The sequence below is a fragment of the Trichomycterus rosablanca genome, chromosome 7 (assembly GCF_030014385.1).
Source record: "Trichomycterus rosablanca isolate fTriRos1 chromosome 7, fTriRos1.hap1, whole genome shotgun sequence".
NCBI lineage: Eukaryota > Metazoa > Chordata > Actinopteri > Siluriformes > Trichomycteridae > Trichomycterus > Trichomycterus rosablanca.
In genome coordinates this window covers 17790770-17813525 of record NC_085994.1, presented here as the reverse complement: position 1 = coordinate 17813525, position 22756 = coordinate 17790770, and the positions used below count along the sequence as shown (strand labels likewise).

The following is a 22756-nucleotide window of genomic DNA, read 5'->3' as shown; positions in this document are numbered from 1 at the left end:
TGCCTGATCGGTGTATAGTGTATTAGCGGTGTGACTTGAAAGTGACAGTAAATTGAGATCAGTAAACAAATGTACTGTAAATTTATTGTTTACAAAAGATGTATAACAGTGTATGAAAAAAACATTTGGTATAAAAAGTTACATTAGGTTTGAATAAATGTAATATGATTAGAAACTGGAAATGTAAAACTTGTATTAACTGTAGTAGAGAACTAATACTGGAATTATTTTTTAGAAACAAAAAAATTATGTACACAACTGCCATAAGAACAATGCACTTTCAAGTAGTACATACACATGGCAACATTGTTTCGACAGACAGCTCACTGGGTTTGGTAGGAATCAAAGATTATTCACTTTTATTAAATGCTTTATCTTGATCAGGGTTGCTGTTGGTTTAGAGCTTACCCAATCCCTCACTTATCTATGGGCAATCTGGAGTAGCCAATCGGCATGCTGTATGTTTTTAAGATTTAAGAGAAAATCAGAATACTCAGAGAAAAAAACACACACGCTTTCTGTTGCTCATTTTCTAAAATACCTCTTAAACAAAAAAAGGCCAATTCCGCATTCTTGACTTTCAGCCATGGATAGTTTGTGCATCATTAGGTCTTAAATTGTAGAATTACTAATGAAAGAGAAAATGATTTGCTGTTCTTGACTCAGGAGCCCTCAGAGCCCTGATTTTAATCTTTTACACAGAGTACCCATACACATCTGTTTTTGTCAGTCATATTTGTTAGTATAAAAAGAGGACACAAAGCAGATAGAAAGAGTTAAAAAAGTTCAGAGACCAAGAGAGTTCAAATTCATGTACTTTTTTCAAAGGGAAAGAGATGTTTCTGTGCTCCACGCTTCTCTCTCTTACTGAGAGCTTTTTTAGGTTTTCCCTTTTCAGGCTCTTCCTGCCTGTTTTGTGGCCAAGACACAGCCAGAGAGGGTGGAGCAGTTTTAGATTCATCTTCATCCTCCTCTTCAGATGAAAGCACCTCAGTGCCTGCGTTATCCGCCTGTGCGATGCCAGTGTCTTTGGCTTTGCCCTGCTGTCCATAGCGCTGCTTGAGCCTCTCCTTGATAAGAAGACTTTTTACTAGCAGCTTCCAGTTACCCAATGCCCGTTTCTCTCGTTTCTGTTGACAAATAAAAACATTACCATAAACAACAATAAACACACATTTCTTTGATTTTATTTGCTTTACTGGCTTAAAAGAGAAACTACCAGTTGGGTCAAGTCTTGGGACAGTGGTAGCCTATTGGGTAGAGCTTTGGGCTATGAACTAAAAGGTTAAGAGTTTGAATCCCAGTTCTGCCGTGCAGCCACTGTTGGGCCCTTGAGCAAGGCCCTTAAACCCTCTCTGCTCCACAATGGCTGACCCTGTGCTCTGACCCCAGCTTCCAAACAAGCTGGGATATGCGAAGAAAGAATTTCATTGTACTGTACGACTGTATGTGTATAAATGACAAAGGCATTCTATTCTATTCTAAGTCCACACTTACATTAGGAACCAACTGTTCACTGGACCGAAAGACTTTACATTTATGCACTTCCCATGTCTGTTCAAACAGTATTTTAGTAAAAACTAAACTTGCACTTACCAGTGTTTAAGAAAAGAGTGGGGTGGACCACCACCCACCCAAAAAACAACCCTAACTTCTGTTTTCCTTACCTATATACAAACCCAAATCAGAAAAAGTTAGGACTGTATGGAAAATGCAGAAAAAAATGCAGTGTTTCTTATATTCGTAAAGATGACTCTAAGGATGCATATTACCAAATAAAAAGAAGTTAACATGAAAACCTGTGGGTTCATACAGTCTGCAATAAAATAAAAGTAAATGTAAGAAACACTTTTCAAATTGCATTTTCCATACCCCCAACTTTTTCTAATTTGGTGTTGTAACAGGAATTCATCAGATTTGAACTCTTCACTGTCTGTATGAACTGATGTAAGGAAATGCGTACTGAGGGAAAACATAAAATCCTTCTGTAAATCGCTCTGGATAAGAGCGTCAAAAAAATCAACACACAAAGATCACAACACTCTTTACGCCACTTCAGTTGGTTTATGTTTGTTAAATATCAAGCTAACTACTTAAGAGTTTATCACAGTTAATTACCTCGGTTAATCAGGTGGATTTTGTTCTGTCTAAAAGCTTAACCAACACAGCAGATTATTTGTATATTAGCCAACATGCTAAGATTTAATACACTATATGTTATAAATGTAGTTCAGATATTACTAAAACGTTCAATACAATGCATTTTCCTTAGTTATTTCAAGTATATATTATTATTATGATTTTAACGTGTTTTTAACATGTTTTACACACTTTGGTTACATTCATGACAGGAACGGTAGTTACTCATTTCACAAGATTCATCAGTTCACAAATTTAATGTCAAACACATTTTTTGTATCTCCAATTAACCTCACTTGCATGTCTTTGGACTGTAGGAGGCAGAAACCCACACAGACACAGGGAGAACATGCAAACTCCACACAGAAAGGAACTGTGCCGCCTTTCCCACCCAAAGTAAATCAATACCCAAAGAACACAACACTCCTTACTCCACTTCAGTTGGATTTAGTCATGTTGGTTTATTGTGGGTTTTATATCAAGCTAGCTACTTACTTAAGAGTTTACCACAGTTATTTACCTCAGTTCATCAAGCTGATTTTGTTCTGTTTAAAAGTTTAACATACAGATTATTTGAATATTAGGTAGCTTGCTAAGTTTTAATACACTATACGTAATAGAAGTAGTATTTCTAGAAGGTTCCATGAAATGCAATTCCTTAGTTATTCTGAAGTGTATGCATTACTTTATAGCCTGCCAGCCTATATACACCAGAACCCATCACACCAACCATTAAATGAAGATGAATCGGATGTTCATTTTCTAATATGCCGTTCTGAACAGCATACAGATTCCATCATGTAAAGATTATAATACATCACAGACTCTGCTTGGTATGTGACAATTAATCACAGCTGCATAATAAAACCTATAATGAATATTTGAATTGCATTGTTTTTAATATTAGTCATTTGTATTTTTCTATTTCAACAATTTCACTTCATAAAGAATGATGGCCCCACACTTTTGTGATGGAAATATATTACAGAGGGAGAAGCCATTTTTCATTACAACTAAATTTAATACACAAGTAAACTCGTACACACACCTCTTGTTCCTTTTTCCGCTGTATCTCCTGCTCTTCCTCCCATGCAGCTCTTAGGATTTCTGCATTTTCCTCACACACAATGTAGCCATCAGTGCTGAAACACAAGCAAACTGATCGGTAAGATTACTGATAAGAAATAGTCTTAAGATAAATAGGTGATCAATTTTAAACATATAAACAGATTTTAATACTTTTAAAGTGCCGCTTTACATGTGCATCCCTTTATGGCTACAATTTATACATTTTAGAAAGGCGATACATTTGTTAGATGGTACACATTGCCCCCTTGGAAAGTTGGATGCCTATTCTGAATTTGCCGGGTCTGTTGTACTTTAACATTTTTATTCTGCCTGGGTTTCCTCTGGGTACACCGGTTTACCTTCCAAAAACATGCAGAAAATGAATTGCCCCTAGATGTGAGTAAGTAAATGTGTGTTGCCCTGCAATGGATTGCCAGGATGCAGGGTAGACTGTCCAGAGCGTACTCTCATTTTATGCTCAGTATTTTTGGATATTTTTAGACTCACCACAACCCTGACTAGAATAAGCAGTTCAGGGAAAAAGTAAACAAATTAATACAAACTCTGGTACATGTTTTTTTTAATAGATTGCAATTGCAATCAGGTTGATTTTAAATGGGGATCCCAGGTAGCCCATGAACAAGCACATGGAACCATTATTGTATGTAAAATATTACAATACTAAAAACCCTAGAGCAGTACAACCTATAAAATTATACGAACTGTTCTGTATGTTTTATGTTGATGATTGACAGCAATGTCATGCTAACATGACATTAAATCAGACACGATGGATTGCCGTCCGGTCTGGGCTGTGTTACTGCACTGAACCCAGGGATTACACAGAACCTGGACCGACTGCAACCCCTGACCAGGATCAAGGGGTGGTAAAACATGAAAATGAATGAATGAATCTCTAGAATATACAAACATAAGCACACACTTACATAGGGTGTGAGTGTCCTTTATGGAAATCGAAGCCTGTCACAGCAGCAACACAGTCCATTTGAAGTTTATTAGCCACTTTGTTCAGGTTGGGTAGACGCAGGTGCGCACACCCCACTGGTAACATGCACGGTTGATACAGGTACACGTTTCCAAAGTCATTGCGTGGAATCTGCAGCACACGTGACCAACACGTTAGCATTTAAAATGAATCTAATACATAGCAAAAAAAATGTAAGCCTACAGGGACAAATACACACACACACACACACACACACACACACACACACACACACACACACACTCTCACCCTGCCATTAATAGCTGCAGGAGGTTTGTATTTCTCAGTTTGCCAGAGGCCGAACAGTGGCAGGTCGTTGTCGTCCTTCAGCTGAGCCATCATTCTTAGTTTGCGTGAGCGGTTTGAAGCTCCCCTCACCATCTGCTCCAACAAAGGGTGCAAACATTTTCATTAAAACATTCCCATATGTCCAAATGACATACAGAGGTACCATCCATGCTGACATGTAATGCAACAATAAAATGGCTTATATCGGAAATTAGAACATTATTACAATATTATATTTAACATTAATATGGACCACATTTGAATTTAAAATAAACCATGCAAAGATTAGCTTAATTATGTGTCATCATGCAGTATATTATCCTGCACCATAAAAATAAAATATTATAAAGAAATAACAAAAAAAAAACAGCTAAGCTAAAACACAAGTGAAGATAAATCATGTTTCCAGTGGTACGCTGTCTCTGATTTACTTTGCTGTTTTTATTCTCACTTCTGAGTGTGACAAGAAGCATAAACACTGCTTGAGAATGCAGCCTATCTAACCAGACTCCTAACAAAAACTACAATAGTTATATCTTGTCATCACTGAAACATTGAGAGAATATAAACGATAAGGCTGAATCGTAACTAAAATGATAAACAAATTAATTTCGGTAAATGTTGTAATCACTTGGTAATCAAGGTAATTTATCATCATTATTAATTTGAATGAGGTCTTTGCCTACATTTTTGTTTGAACATGGGTTCTGCATATTTGAGTTCTTAGACTGCCGTCTACTTGTACTGGAGTAACAAAATGTTTACTGAAAAAAATGGATTCTGTATGTCACTTTGGATAAAAACGCCTACTAAATGCTGTAAATGTGAATGTGCACATCTGCTTCTATATAATTTTAATTATTTTAGTCAAGGTGTACCAATGCCAATTCTGTATTAACAATGGAAATGGCACTCAGTAACAGTATTAGTTCCAGAAAAAAAGAAAAATATTATCATTATCATAGATTACTGCTGTTACTACCCAAGATGTTGGTGATTAACCAATACCTGACAAAGAGGTCAATGCTCATTTACATTTACAGGTAACAGAAGGCACTTTTATCCAAAGCAACATACAATGCGAAGTAATACAACACAAGCAATTGAGGGACTACTAGGACCCTACTAGGACTAAATGTCACTGGTTAAACAGGTCATTTCAATTGTTTTCCCAACAGTTGATTGTTCACATTTGAATTAAGAGCAAAGCTGATCTTACACGCATATCAGTGCCACTGAGAGAAAAATCCAGTTCTCAGCTGAAATCTGACAATGAAATTCCCTACTCTTTGCATGCATATTAAAATCTGCACAGCTGCCTCCCACCTCCAGAGAGCTACCTGTAGTTGTGACAGTAATAATGTTAAGCAATGCACATGTGGATGTGCGTAATGTTATTTTTCAACAAACAGGATTAGGCTTTGCTGCCAGATGCTTTAATATGACAGTAGGAGTCTACTGGCGCTGTTATGTGAACTGAAGCTGTCGAGAGTAACTCTGCAACAACAGCTGCATATTTATGTCTCCTGGACTGCAGTCTATAATTGACTTGAATAAGTTTAGATATGAAATCTAACATAAGCTAATAATCACAGCCTTTGTATTATATTAAGGAAGCCAAATTACATTCATATAATTCATCAGCTTTTGAAATTCCAGAAATAATCAAACAGAGAGAAGAATCAGACAGGTTGAACCTTTTTTCCCCACCTTGTAAGGCTCTTCCCCAAGTTGAACAGTGCGAGCTTGTTTCAACCAGGTGTCTCTGGAATGCAGCGTGTGGACACAATCCCTAAAAAGTAGTTAAAACACAATAAAATATCCTGTCTTTAACTTCTTACTGATTACATGTATTGAAAGTGCACATGTTCATTTAATTTAAAGCTTTTTTTAAAAACGGTGACAGGACCAGATCTGCTGGGGCGATCCCTAATATAAATTCGGGAGCAGCCGAAAGAAAAAGAATTGCTTGGTCAAATCTTATTAGGAACTCGTGTTCACCCACTGTGACACTATGTACAGTGGGGCCAAAAAGTATTTAGTCAGCCACTGATGGTGCAGCTTCTCCTACTTAGAAAGATATGAGATGTCTGTAATTTTTATCATAGGTACACTTCAACTATGAGAGACAAAATAAATAAAAAAATCCAGGACATCACATTGTAGGATTTTTAAAGAATTTATTTGTAAATTATGGTGGAAAATAAGTATTTGGTCAATAACAAACAAGCAAGATTTCTGGCTCTCACAGACCTGTAACTTCTTCATTAAGAAGCTCTTCTGTCCTCCACTCGTTACCTGTATTAATGGCACCTGTTTGACCTCGTTACCTGTATAAAGGACAACTGTCCACAGCCTCAAACAGTCAACCATGGCCAAGACCAAAGAGCTGTCGAAGGACACCAGGAAAAAAATTGTAGACCTGCACCAGGCTGGGAAGAGTGAATATACAATAGGCAAGCAGGTTGGTGTGAATAAATCAACTGTGGGAGCAATTGTAAGAAAATGGAAGACATACAAGACCATTGATAATCTCCCTTGGGGTCAAGATCTCATCCCGTGGGGTCAAAATGATCATGAGAACGGTGAGCAAAAATCCCAGAACTACACGGAGGGACCTGATGAATGACCTGCAGAGAGCTGGGACCAAAGTAACAAAGGGACCATCAGTAACACACTACGCCGAGAGGGACTCAAATCCTGCAGTGCCAGGCGTGTCCCCCTGCTTAAGCCAGTACATGTCCAGGCCCGTCTGAAGTTTGCCAGAGAGCATATGGATGATCCAGAAGAGGATTGGGAGAATATCATGTGGTCAGATGAAACCAAAATGGAACTTTTTGGTAAAAACTCAACTCGTCGTGTTTGGAGGAAGAAGAATGCTGAGTTGCACACCATACCTACTGTGAAGCATGGGGGTGGAAACATCATGCTTTGGGGCTGTTTTTCTGCAAAGGGGACAGGACGACTGATCCGTGTTAAGGGAAGAATGAACGGGGCCATGTATCGTGAGATTTTAAGCCAAAACCTCCTTCCATCAGTGAGAGCATTGAAGATGGAACGTGGCTGGGTCTTCCAGCATGACAATGATCCCAAACACACCGCTCGGGCAACGAAGGAGTGGCTCCGTAAAAAGCATTTCAAGGTCCTGGAGTGGCCTAGTCAGTCTCCAGACCTCAACCCCATAGAAAATTTGTGGAGTCCGTGTTGCCCAGCGACAGCCCCAAAACATCACTGCTCTAGAGGAGATCTGCATGGAGGAATGGGCCAAAATACCAGCTACAGTGTGTGCAAACCTGGTGAAGACTTACAGGAAACGTTTCACCTCTGTCATTGCCAACAAAGATTATGTTACAAAGTATTGAGTTGAACTTTTGTTATTGACCAAAAACTTATTTTCCACCATAATTTACAAAAAAATTCTTTAAAAATCCTACAGTGTGATTTCCTGGATTTTTTTTTTTTCATTTTGTCTCTCATAGTTGAAGTGTACCTATGATGAAAATTACAGACCTCTGTCATCTTTCTAAGTAGGAGAACCTGCACAATCAGTGGCTGACTAAATACTTTTTGGCCCCACTGTACATCTACACTGCTCAAAAAGTTAAGGAAACACTTAAATCACACAACAGATATCGATGAACGGAAGACTAAAGTTGAAAATCTACTGATATAAATTGTGCAGTTTATTCAGTGATTAAAAATGATGTAATAGAAACCCAAAATAATCAATGTGTTAAAGCCTGGATTCAAAATCACATCGAAATAAAAAAAATTAAAATCACAGGCTCCAATTTGTGTGAATTTCATCACGTCAACTAATAATGTGTATGGCCCCCGTGTGCCTGTGTGCACTCCTGGCAATGTCTGGGCTCCTGATGAGCTGGCGGTTGGTGTCCTGAGGAATCTACTCCAAGACATGTATCAGGGCATAAGTGAGCATGCTCTCATCTGTAAAGAAAATGGGGCACTCTGAACTTTATTTTTTGAGCAGTGTATTATAATTAGCCACTAGCAAGACCACAATGGTGGAGTTCAAAATGAAGAAAACTGATGCTTATGTGTGGCCAGTCAGTTCAGGTCCTGACATAATCATGTGACATAATCACTCAGATTTTAAGCAGTGGACTAAAGCTGCTTAGTAAGGTCTTGTAAACGAACAAACAACAGCAACAAAAAACCTACTGGTTGTAGCAGAGCAGTAGTAGCTCAGCGGTTAGATACTAGCACGCTAATCAGAAGGTTGTTGGTTTAAGCCCCACATCTCAAGTTGCCACTGTTGAGCAAGGCCCTTAACCCTATATTGCTTAGATTGTATTCATCACAATTGTAGGTCATATTTAAGGTCTTACCTAATTCACAGCTGTGAAAATTGCATCACGGACCGTGAAATGAGTCTTTTACTGTGTAATATCCAGTGTTTAGTGATTTACCATTTTTCATTAACGTGTCTCATTGTGCACCTTACCGTGAGTACACGGGTTCTCCTCTGCAATACCCCAATATAGCCACGGTGGGAGGGTACAGTGCCTCGTACTTCAGTATGTGCCTCTCCAGTGCATACAAAGGGTGGTTTTTGTACGCTGCTACTGACGTTGGAAGTGGTTTTTCTATCAGATTTTCCTGCAGCTGGAGTGGAGAGAGAAATGTGTGGAGTTGAGAAGTGATGATAAAAGAAAACAGCAGAAAAAATGGGTGTGTAAGAGAGAAGGATAGAATTTCAGACAAATGAATGGATAATAATGGGTATAAAAAATGGCTGTAGACAGAAATGAGCAAAGCAACTGTACCTTACTTGTCATGTTGGTAGAACTAACCAGAAACAATTGTTTTGGGTAACATGAGTGCATCATGAAAATGAAATCTAAACTGTGACAGAAAGCTTGAATTCTGTCACATGTACTTTTGTACTCACATCACTATCTGTAATGAGTTTTGTATGGTCTTCTTATTCTGTGTGGGTTCCCTAGAGGTACTTAGGTTTTTTTTCATACCCCCCTTCTGGTCTAATTATACCAAATTCCCCTATTTAATGCCAAATGCCACTTGCACCATGCCCTTCGTTAGCTGAGGAAATCTGGGACTATCACATGCCTTTTCACCTGCCAGTGGTAAAGTCTTAGGGCACATTCACATGAGAAGCGTTTTGTGCTTTGCTCACTGAGAGTCTTAGCACAAACTGCGTCTTTGCAGAGTGCTTGGCTTAAGTGGTGTGGTAAAACGTCATCAAAGTGTGCATATGAGACGAATATACATTTGTGTGGAATAACCATCAAATGAAAGCTCTACATGTATCTGTGTTTAGCTGTATTTTCCTCACTGTTTCACTTTTAAACTTGTGTTACAGCTCAAGGTGCTGAGAAATTGTGGGAACCAGCTTTTCCAAGAGTCTAAAATGCTTATCATGATTTAATGTACTAAAAGAATGACATACAAACACTAAACTTCTCTTAATTTAATTCTTCAGTTGTTGTTTTAATATGTCACGTTAAGCTTTGTTCACGTTAAGCGTTGTTCGCACTGCCTGAGTCACTTTTACCGCATCATATTAAACAACTCGTCTCATTAGAGGTGCTTCGAAAAAGTCAGCGGCAAACTGGGTCAATAGCACAGGTTTTGCTGCTTCTCATGTGAATGCGCCTTAACAGAGGCGCATTGCATATAGGGAGCCCCGCCATGCATTCCGCAAATCCTCCATCACTGGTGCAGGCAAACTAGACCATACAGTGACAAAACAACCCTTTCGCTTCCTTACTCAGGCGCAGCCAGTTGTGCCCTTTGAATGCCTTGCTAGGTCGATAACACCACCTCAAATTCAAACTCAAGAGCTTGAGATTTTAGATAGAGTAGAGTAGAGTTGGGTAGAGTATTAGACCTGAGCTGTACCAGCCAAGGGCCCTGGGTGTCATATGTTAGGTAAGTGTTTATGTGTTGCTCTAAGATGGACTGGTGCCCTGTCCAGGGTTAATTCCTCCAAAGCCCAGTGTTTCTTGGTGGCCTCAGACTGGGAATAGTCTGCATATCCATACACATGCAATAACGCAATACTCAAGTTACTTGGATGTTTTTTTTGCTGGCTATGAAATGGGTGCCAGAGTATGTGCATGAAATGTGCATCCATCTTCCTTCATGTGCATCCTTACCTCTTTGTCCTCTTGCTTTTTGCGTTCGGAATCTGGACCATCATAGAATTTTAACGTTTCCTCCCACCACTCGGGGTCGATTCGGCGCTTTCGTGACACAGTGAGCCAGGTGGGGTCATATCTTCTGCTTAGGTCCTTTAGGTAACTGTCTTTGTCCATGCCCACTACGTAGGTGATGGGCTGAGTTGCGTGACCGGTGCAAAGCTCTGGTCTTCCCACTCCGTGAACAACATCCACACACACCCATTTCTTTGCGCCCTCCAGATACACCTCTATCCACTCGTCATCACCTTTTATTGCCCTTCTTTTCATTCGCTCCTGCTTCCTCTTCCTTTCAACTTCTTCCTTATCCTCTTTTTTGGGAGGCAGTTTTGTTACGCTTGACACCCAAGAAGCCCAATATTTGGCTTTTGCTTTAGGGTTTGAGCTGCTTTTTAACTTTCTGCTTTTTAAATCAACCTTAAAGTCACTACTCTTTGCTTCACTTTCAGCCTCACTCTCCTCCTCGCTCTCAACCTCACTATCTTCTGCAAAGTTTGGCTTATACTCGTCTTCGCTAAGCCCCTCATCCCCCTCGCTGCTGTCGTCTTTATACGACACTTTGGAAGCAGTACTTCTTCTGCTTCTTCTCTCTTCTGCTTTGTTCTTTCTGTCTTGCGCATCTGCCTCATTACTCTTTTTTTGTTTCTTTCCTCCCCTCTCTTGCTTTACATTAGCGCTGGCCGATGGTGGCCGCTTGGAGCCAGTGGACACTTTCAATTTTGGTGGCTTTTCATCAGGTTCATCAGGCTCCTCTTCTTTGTCCTCTGCTTTAATCGGGTGCTTCTTATTCCCACTTAGCTGGCTCCGAGCTTGAGATTTGTCCTTTGCTTTAGCTTTGGAGTTCTTGTTGAACTTCTTTACATCCACGTCGTCACTCTCATCCTCACTTTTAATCTGAAACTCCTCCTCATCACTGCTCTCTTCTTCATTCAACTTTTTGGATGTGTTGCCCTTTTTTCTGGTGTTTTTTGGATTTTGTTTCTTCTGTGGTTCCTTCTTTTTGTCTTCTTCCTCATTATTCTTTTTCCTCCTCTTCCCTCCACTCTCTGGCTTTTTCGCGCTGTCAGTTTGTGGGCGCTTGGAACCGGGGGAGACTTTAGGTTCATTCACCTTGGCTTCAGGTTCGGATTTGACTTTAGAAGGAGGGCTGCTGGAAGCTTGAGCCTTATCAGGAAAACACAGAACCACTGTTAACTATGACATTATTGCTGCTAGAATAATTAGAAATGATCATTTATGATTGTAGGCTTTTCTATGTAACCTGGGGGCACATTATTACATGTAAATCAAAATCCATATACAATACATTTGGTGAAATTTTAATATTGAGTCTGTTAATTAAGTAATTCATTGGTAATTAGCTTGTAATTAATTCTGCTTTATGACTGTAAAATGTGCTGTTTTAACTTCAGCTCTTGTGCAATAATGATTTAATGATGTAAAATTACCACTAAAAATAATATAATCCTTGAGAGGCTTTTTTCCATCTGAAATGAGACTTTCAAACCTTTTGGGTTCCTCAAAAGCTTTAAAAATAGGTGAATTGACTGATAATCATAACTAGCATTTATTTAGGCCAAATCAGAAATTTAGTGCTTTACTGCTCCTCATGTGGCCTAGCTTTAGAAAGTTTAATGAGTTAAATTTGTAATTCCATTTCAAATTTTTGGAAAATCATCTATCTAATAACAAACAAAAATAAAAACATTTCAGTTTGTGCCAAGTTACAGCTGCTAAGATACAACTGGTCAATCAGGGTTACATTTTACAATATTACTCTTGTATGTATGACAAATGTCCCACTCTCCCAAACATAAACCATGCAGATCTCACAAAAAATTAGCATTAATGCTGCCTGTCTGCTACTAAACTATATCTATAGAAATTGGATGGATAAAGACCTACCATTGCAGTAGGTGCCTTTAGGGGTAGAGGCTGTAACGAGAGCACCAACCGACAGAAGACCTGCAACGACCTCAACACCAGCAAGAACAGCTAGAGAAAATAACACCAATCAAATGTGGGTGAGATAAAGCACTTTGTACTAAATGACTGAATCCTTACAATATCTTCAACATTCATATTATTACACTAGTTTACCAGAAGTGTAAGTTGAGAGAAAAATACACACAAAGTGTGTTTGTAAGCATGGAGCTGGATAGCTAGATACAGCTAAGCATAAAATGAATGTCCAAAACATCTCAATTTACTTTTACACTATGAAAAGTAGTAATTACAGTTACCTGCCCTGATGGGACAGTTATTCGTAAGGTCTTTATAATACCTGCAGTTACTTTCAACTGGAAATACAAAACTCTAAAGTAAAAGATCACTCACATAGGTCATTTCCTGATGATTTCGTGCTGAGAGACTCCCTAAGCGCCTCTCCAGCAACGACAACAGGGTCACATTATTCTCTTCAGGGAGGGCAGGGTTCAGTGAGAATGTCTCCTTAAACCTGAAAGCAGCCAGTACAAAATAATTATATGCACACATACACAATTTAAGTCAGTACATGTACATACACTTGTGAGGGACATGTACAGGGGTTGGACAAAATAACTGAAACACCTGTCATTTTAGTGTGGGAGGTTTCATGGCTAAATTGGACCAGTCTGGTGGCCAATCTTCATTAATTGCACATTGCACCAGTAAGAGCAGAGTGTGAAGGTTCAATTAGCAGGGTAAGAGCACAGTTTTGCTCAAAATATTGCAATGCACACAACATTATGGGTGACATACCAGAGTTCAAAAGAGGACAAATTGTTGGTGCACGTCTTGCTGGCGCATCTGTGACCAAGACAGCAAGTCTTTGTGATGTATCAAGAGCCACGGTATCCAGGGTAATGTCAGCATACCACCAAGAAGGACAAACCACATCCAACAGGATTAACTGTGGACGCAAGAGGAAGCTGTCTGAAAGGGATGTTCGGGTGCTAACCCGGATTGTATCCAAAAAACATAAAACCACGGCTGCCCAAATCACGGCAGAATTAAATGTGCACCTCAACTCTCCTGTTTCCACCAGAACTGTCCGTCGGGAGCTCCACAGGGTCAATATACATGGCCGGGCTGCTATAGCCAAACCTTTGGTTACTCGTGCCAATGCCAAACGTCGGTTTCAATGGTGCAAGGAGCGCAAATCTTGGGCTGTGGACAATGTGAAACATGTATTGTTCTCTGATGAGTCCACCTTTACTGTTTTCCCCACATCCGGGAGAGTTACGGTGTGGAGAAGCCCCAAAGAAGCGTACCACCCAGACTGTTGCATGCCCAGAGTGAAGCATGGGGGTGGATCAGTGATGGTTTGGGCTGCCATATCATGGCATTCCCTTGGCCCAATACTTGTGCTAGATGGGAGCGTCACTGCCAAGGACTACCGAACCATTCTGGAGGACCATGTGCATCCAATGGCGGTGCCGTGTATCAGGATGACAATGCACCAATACACACAGCAAAACTGGTGAAAGATTGGTTTGATGAACATGAAAGTGAAGTTGAACATCTCCCATGGCCTGCACAGTCACCAGATCTAAATATTATTGAGCCACTTTGGGGTGTTTTGGAGAAGCGAGTCAGGAAACGTTTTCCTCCACCAGCATCACGTAGTGACCTGGCCACTATCCTGCAAGAAGAATGGCTTAAAATCCCTCTGACCACTGTGCAGGACTTGTATATGTCATTTCCAAGACGAATTGACGCTGTATTGGCCGCAAAAGGAGGCCCTACACCATACTAATAAATTATTGTGGTCTAAAACCAGGTGTTTCAGTTATTTTGTCCAACCCCTGTATGTCATGGCAGTCTTATTATTATAAGATTATTTCTGCAATTGTTCTTTAATTGTGACTGATTAACTGAAACACGTACTTAAAAAAAAGCTTTTCAGGTTTGAACTCATAAATCCAAACAGAAAAGTATGTATTAAAGAGCAAAACACAAAGATATGGTTAAATAACAAGCTGATAGGGAAAAACGGTATAAAGTCACCATTGTTTTATAAGCTACTGTTGGCAGTTTAGGCTCTTAGACATTAGGGGTGGGCTTATAAAATCGATTTTTCGATTCGAATCGATCTTTATTTGTACGATCCGATATCGATTCATATAAACGCGAGATCGATCTTTTAAATACGCCCCTTTTTAGGGTGTACACGGAAATCTGTTACCCCTTTAATTTCGTGTGACCAGCCACTGTTTTTTTGCGCAACGAGATCTGACCTGCACATCAGTTCAGCATGGCAGAAGCTCAAGTTATGCCTGGTTCACACTACACGATTTTTGCCCTGATTTTCGCTCGGCGACGGGTCAGCAGTAGGTTCGGGAGGAACTCAGTGTTCGCTCTGCGATCAAAACTCAGCTCTCAATCAATGTGAGAAACAGCGAGGGGAAACACAGGGGCGAGGTTGTAAACAGGTGGTTCAGGGGCGTAATATCGTTTCTATCAGAATACATCAGCACATGAGTTTTACAGTATTTCTGACCTGATCATTCTCTACAAAACAAAATATTTATTAACCTCCAACTCACTACAGAACAATCCATGCTGCTCGCGTTGCCAAATCCACTCAGATTCCTTTATTTTTCTCCTTTTTTCTACATCAGCGCACAAACTTTGATCTCTCGCTACTTGTTGATGTGCATGTTTGGACGTGGTATCATTAAACCTTTCATCACTTCTCACGTTTGTTTTCGTGACAAAACGTAGTTTTGGAGACCAGAGAAGCTCGCCTGTGATTCCAGTTGGAGATAGATGGTGTAGTGTAAAACCCACCATCACCTGTGAGTCGTGCGGTGTGAACTGTACAGCGACCCGGCAAATCAGAAAGTCGTGTAGTGTGAACTTGGCATAAGCTGTTCAACAGCCAGGTGTATGTTTACATTACATTTACAATGTTGTAGTGTGTCAGACATATAAAATAATAATAAAAAATGAATGTTACTGTTTTCTGTTTTGGATTAATAATTTATGTAAACAAAATAACAAAATACACAAATATTTTTAATAATGAGTGTTCTTTGTACAATTATCACATCCGTTCTCTGAACATCTTTACATATTTAAACAAAATCTGTTAATGTAACTCAAATATGCCTAACTGTGTTGAATCGAAATCGAATCGAATCGAAAACCGAATCAAATCGGGACCTTGTGAATCGAATCGAATCGATCCAGGAAATTAGTGGCGATACCCAGCCCTATTAGACATCTACAGTAAAAACATAATGCGATGTTTGAGGCATTATGATTCAGTTGTGACCTGGTTTTTAGATCTGAAGAATAATCTTAATCTTTGGAGATTTAGTTACTGGACGATTAAGCATGAAGCTAAGTGTGGCTATTGAGCTCTGTGTGGGAACTGAACACTGACAGGTAATAAGACGCACCAGCAGATTGGACAACAATCGGAAGGGGCGTGTGGTGATCCATGTCACTTTGAACAGATTGAGGGTTATGCAGGCAGCAAGAGATTCACAATAGTTAATTGGAAATAAATAGATTGGGATGTAAAGGGGGGATCCTTATCTATGTGTAATGTACCAGTATTGTTTGCAGAGAAGCAGCACCACATGATGATGCTCCCTTTACCATACTTTACATTTTGGCATTTAGCAGACGCTTTTATCCAAAGCAACTTACAGTATACAGTCTGAGCAATTCAATGTTAAGGGGTTTAAACCAGCAACCTTCTGCTTACTAGTCCAGTTCCTTAACCGCTAGGCTACAATGCCATTTTATCATGGGTATGGTGTTCTTAAGGCAATCAAGCAAATCAAACATAATGAGCTAAATTATTGCCAAAGAGGTCATGTCTTATGCATACAACCTGCCCACAGCCTCTCCCTCTCGCTAGATGTGCAGTTGTTGTTCCTGCTGTTTTCGGTTTAATCTGAAACACTTTTTTCTGGACTGGTTTTTGTCTTATCATTAGTCTAACTAAAGTCTGACTTTGGTTAATTTGTTAAACAGTGGCAGAAATGACTGGAATCTAGAGACCGTTAGAGTATACATGTATACAACTGTATGTGACCTCTTCACTTCAGCTGTATATGAAATAACATTTGACGTGCAGTTGAGCATAAATCTCAAGGCAATTAATAAAATCCTTACCACTTTAGAAGATCCTCCAAATAGCTGATGTTGACTTTCTTTTTAACAACCGTTGTGAAGTTTGTGGGTATTAAAGACATGGTAATGGCCAGTAGGTTAGGCTCGCAGCATATCTGGTTCCGAAACAGTCCGCTGGCCAATAGACACAGCAGGTGAACCTAAGTGACAAAGTGACAATAATATGAATAAAATATCAGATCAACATCTTACTACCATCTTTTAGCTATCCCCTCTCATCACTGTTATAAACCTCTATGCTAATGCCAAAGGTAATGACTCCACTACAGTATCCCAGGATGTAAAGTGTAAATTAACATCATTGTAAACAAACAATTAATAAAACAAAATCTTTTTTTAATGAATCCACAATAGGATGAAAAATAGGATTGAATATACAGTAACAGTACAGTACTTTGATTTAACCTACTAATTATTATAGATGTTAAGACAAAGTCTAACTTTTCGACCTAGTGGTTATGTGATGTTCCCTGCTAATTTGCATCTTCCAGATGCACAAAAGGTGTGTGGACGAATGATGCTTGGGCACAGGCACGAAGCAAGTATAATCCCAGCCTTACAGTCAGAGAGCAACTAAACACAAATGCACATACAGTGTATCACAAAAGTGAGTACACCCCTCACATTTCTGCAAATATTTCATTATATCTTTTCATGGGACAACACTATAGACATGAAACTTGGATATAACTTAGAGTAGTCAGTGTACAGCTTGTATAGCAGTGTAGATTTACTGTCTTCTGAAAATAACTCAACACACAGCCATTAATGTCTAAATAGCTGGCAACATAAGTGAGTACACCCCACAGTGAACATGTCCAAATTGTGCCCAAATGTGTCGTTGTCCCTCCCTGGTGTCATGTGTCAAGGTCCCAGGTGTAAATGGGGAGCAGGGCTGTTAAATTTGGTGTTTTGGGTACAATTCTCTCATACTGGCCACTGGATATTCAACATGGCACCTCATGGCAAAGAACTCTCTGAGGATGTGAGAAATAGAATTGTTGCTCTCCACAAAGATGGCCTGGGCTATAAGAAGATTGCTAACACCCTGAAACTGAGCTACAGCATGGTGGCCAAGGTCATACAGCGGTTTTCCAGGACAGGTTCCACTCGGAACAGGCTTCGCCAGGGTCGACCAAAGAAGTTGAGTCCACGTGTTCGGCGTCATATCCAGAGGTTGGCTTTAAAAAATAGACACATGAGTGCTGCCAGCATTGCTGCAGAGGTTGAAGATGTGGGAGGTCAGCCTGTCAGTGCTCAGACCATACGCCGCACACTGCATCAACTCGGTCTGCATGGTCGTCATCCCAGAAGGAAGCTGACGCACAAGAAAGCCCGCAAACAGTTTGCTGAAGACAAGCAGTCCAAGAACATGGATTACTGGAATGCCCTGTGGTCTGACGAGACCAAGATAAACTTGTTTGGCTCAGATGGTGTCCAGCATGTGTGGCGGCGCCCTGGTGAGAAGTACCAAGACAACTGTATCTTGCCTACAGTCAAGCATGGTGGTGGTAGCATCATGGTCTTGGGCTGCATGAGTGTTGCTGACACTGGGGAGCTGCAGTTCATTGAGGGAAACATGAATTCCAACATGTACTGTGACATTCTGAAACAGAGCATGATCCCCTCCCTTCGAAAACTCATGGCAGTTTTCCAACAGGATAACGACCCCAAACACAACCTCCAAGATGACAACTGCCTTGCTGAGGAAGCTGAAGGTAAAGGTGATGGACTAAACCCAATTGAGCACCTGTGGCGCATCCTCAAGTGGAAGGTGGAGGAGTTCAAGGTGTCTAACATCCACCAGCTCCGTGATGTCATCATGGAGGAGTGGAAGAGGATTCCAGTAGCAACCTGTGCAGCTCTGGTGAATTCCATGCCCAGGAGGGTTAAGGCAGTGCTGGATAATAATGGTGGTCACACCATAGTTTTATTTCTATAGTGTTGTCCCATGAAAAGATATAATAAAATATTTGCAGAAATGTGAGGGGTGTACTCACTTTTGTGATACACTGTATACATACCTTGTGTGTATCCTCCTGCACCTCCTTATTGAAGCGGTTCATCACTCGCCGCAAGTACATCTCAAATTCCTTTTCTTTGTTCTCCCTGGAAACAGCAAAAGAGTGATGATTGCTTTTCACCTGTTTGTGACTGACACCAACTCATCTACTGGCTGACATTTTGACAGGTGATGGGATCTAAAATGCGTCATTTTGTATTTGAACTTACTGATCCTCACTTTAGACAAGTTTAAACTTTAAACTTTAATTCCTTCAGAATGTTGAGGTTAGTGACATGACTGTGCCTAATTCTGTGTCGTTTTTCCTGCACGAAAATAACAATGTACGTGAAACATTTATAAAATTATAAATGTACACATCTACATAGAACAGGTTTTGCACAAATGAATGCACAATTACTGTATATTTTATGGTTTGGATGCAGTGGCACTGACAAAAAGACAAGAGAGAGAGCTTGAGTTGGCAGAGATAGTGATGTGCGATTCTTGTTGGGAATGACAAAGATGGACAAGATTATTAGAGGGACAGTGCAGGTAGGATGTTCTGGAGATAAGGTGAAGGAGAAGAGGTTGACATGGTTTGGGCATGTGCAGAGGAGGGATGAAAGGTGCTGAGAATGGAGCTACCAAACTACATTTATGAATGTAGTAGGGAGGACTACTGTTTACTAAAATAAAATGTGGCAAGCATTTAAAATAAATAATTTTTAATAATTATGTTAAGTTCTGATACATTTAATCCATTAAAAATAGAACATGAACAATAAAATGTCATGTTTAAGTATATTTAATGAAAAAAATGTGTTTTATTTTTAATGTACTGTATTTTCACTTTGAAAATCAACCAAATCACACCTGGGATGCTCAAACTTTTGCAGTGCACTGTACACACACACCTACACACACACACTTACTTTTTTATTCTCTTGTGCAATACATCAGCCATTTCAATCTCAATCTCCACACGCTCGGAGGGAATCTCAGGTTCTGCCTCAGTCTCCCCTGTCCCGGACGGGCCTGCAAGTTCTGAGAAAATACAGAATCATACATACACACTGACACAATTCAGAATGTTTTAACTTCCATGTAAACCCCCCAAACACCAGAGTGTGTTCATACATACATCATTCTATTTAACACCAACACTCTTACCTTCCACTTCTTCCCACTCATCATCGTCACTCTCATCACTTTCATCATCCTTTTCCACTTTCTTTCCCCCATCTTTTTCTTCTTTTATCTTTACATCTTTGTTCTGCAGCACAGTCGTCTCTGAAACCGTCATGTTTACTTCCTCACTGCCATCACTTTCATCATCAGAGCCTTCCTTTGCATCCTTGCTAAAGTATTTGCTCTTTTGTCCATCTTTAGTTTTTTTTGGTGCTTGACGTCTGGTGGTGGATTTCTTTAGCTTGTGTGGTATTGCTTCAATACCGTTTTCTGAGTAAGAAACAGAGAGAGTTGGATGTGTTATTATTGAGACAGAATATGTCAAAACACACTTAACTAAGAGTTTAAAGGGATCATATTTTCAAACTCAATAAAAAAAACATTGGTAGGTAAGGTGCAAATGAAATGAGAAACAGTTATTTGTCTTTTACAGCACAAATAATAAGTGTTTTAACTTAACGGTATCTACAACACGTTTCAAAAAAAGTTGGGACAGGGCAATGTGGTCATGATATCATGACTGGGTGTAAATGCAGCATTAATAATCCAAATAAATCTTTGTACATACAGGGCTGAACCAAAACACTATTCTGAATGCCCATGATCTTTGATTTCTCAGACAGGAATTAGACACACTTTGGAAACCCCTACAAATTTAAGTAAAGACTATGCAAGGCAAAAGCCGTACATCAACCACATCTAGAAATGATGCTCATGTTCAGTGCACAGAAACAAAATTCATTAGAAATGGACTGATGCAAAGTGGAAATTAGTACTGTGGTCAGACAAATCCAGCTTTCACATGTTTATGTTTTTGGAAATAATGGGCAAAGTGTTCTCAGGTCTTGAAAGTAAAGGGATCATCCCAACTGTTACCAATGCATAGTTTAAAAGTTATAGTATATGGGTGTGTTAGTGATTATAGCATGGGTAACTATACTATGCATTTATGAGCAACATATGCAGCCATCTACAGAAGGTCTTTTTAGGGACATCCCTGCCTGTTTCATTCTTATTTCATTCTGTCAAACACCTTGGATGAATGTGATGGATGGATGGATGGATACTTTATTAATCCCGAAAGAAATTAAGTAAATTAAATCACCTTACACCCTTCACCTTTGTGGTTAAATGTTATTTATGGTCATATATACACATATATAAATATATTAGGGTATATGTATACATAAACAATGAGGTTTATAAGGTATCAGATGAAATATTATTTTTGTACTTATTTCCAATGTAATACAGGCCGCAGTTTAGAAATCACTGCTTTTTGTTTGTCATCTGATGTCTGGCATATTAAATCTGTGTATAGAAAACACTGCTTATACAAGACTACTTTCTACAAGTTTTCATGGTATTTACACCTCTCAAAGTAATAAATACCTTACCGTTATACTGATAGTTATACAAGACTGTTAGGAAGCTCGATGGTTAAATAACTAGCACCCCACAGCCTCTCCACCCCCTCCCCAAAGTTAAGTAAGCTCTCACAGAGACACTCCCACTTTCTCACCAGTGAAAGGAAATAGATTTATATGCAGACAATATGCACCAGTTATTTAGTACATAAACAGATGCATAAGAGCAGTCATGCAATGTAAACGTGCACAGCTGTGTATTGCAATAACTGAAATTCACAACAAGACAAGGGCGCATTTGAACATTCACTAAGAGTTCCTCAACAATAAATAGCAATATAGCAATGCATATAAAAAATAAAAGCAAAATTAAACTACATTCTGCATATAAAAGATAAAGCAGCTACAAAATTACATTACAATCTGCAAAATGATTTTTTATTTAATACATTTATAATTCGTACCTTTGATCTTCGATGTTTTTGCAGCAGCTTTCCCCTTCTTCACAACCTGACTTAGTTTCTTCGTGGTGTCCTTAGAAACCACTTTTGCAGGTTGTTTATGTTTACCCATGTCTGCAGCACGTTGTAGAGTGAAGCAGTACAAGTTTAATGCAGTACCGTATCTGCACAGAGCTGCACCGCGTGTGTGGCTACTTATGTAACTTCATTCACACATCCCGGATTATTTAACATAGCGTGTTTAGTGCTTTCATAACACAGAAACGAGTCACAACACATCACTTCCCTTTCCACAGCGGAGGTTACAAATAACCTTCCATAAAATAAAGAGTGCCCTAGATAGGATACGTATGCCATTAACTCACACTCAATGTAGGTCACTTATATAGGGGACATGGTAGTGTTTGAATTACAACCAAACTCAAGTAGGCTTCATAACTGCCTTTAACGCTAGATGGCAGTATATTGTTTTCCAAACATAACAGAAACGTGCCATACCATATAGAAGCACTCTGAGGTTCTACAATTACTGACTGTAGTCCATCTATTTCTCTACATACCTTTTTAGCCTGCTGTCACCCTGTTCTTCAATGATCAAAACCCCCACAGGACCACCACAGAGCAGGTATTATATGGCTGTTGGATCATTCTCAGCACTGCAGTGACACTGACATGGTGGTGGTGTGTTAGTGTGTGTTGTGCTGGTATGAGTGGATCAGACACAGCAGCGCTGCTGAAGTTTTTAAATACCGTGTCCACTCACTGTCCACTCTATTAGACACTCCTACCTACTTGGTCCACCTTGTAGATGTAAAGTCAGGGACGATCGCTCATCTATTGCTGCTGTTTGAGTTGGTCATCTTCTAAACCTTCATCAGTGGGCACGGCGCTGTTGGCTGGATATTTTTGGTTGGTGGACTATT

General features: G+C 39.6%; 1 protein-coding gene across 1 annotated transcript; it reads right to left on the bottom strand.

Annotated features, from left to right (window-relative positions):
- Positions 1-802: 802 nt before the first annotated feature.
- On the bottom strand, positions 803-22034 carry xpc (xeroderma pigmentosum, complementation group C). Its single transcript, XM_062998455.1, has 14 exons — positions 21837-22034; positions 19988-20275; positions 19750-19861; positions 18837-18921; positions 16795-16952; positions 13021-13141; positions 12589-12678; positions 10642-11847; positions 8967-9127; positions 6212-6293; positions 4463-4594; positions 4155-4324; positions 3188-3281; positions 803-1130 (listed from the first exon to the last, which is right to left on the bottom strand). Exons 1-14 carry the CDS (start codon positions 21943-21945, stop codon positions 810-812), a joined length of 3129 nt encoding a protein of 1042 aa, XP_062854525.1. The 5' UTR covers positions 21946-22034; the 3' UTR covers positions 803-809.
- Positions 22035-22756: the final 722 nt, after the last annotated feature.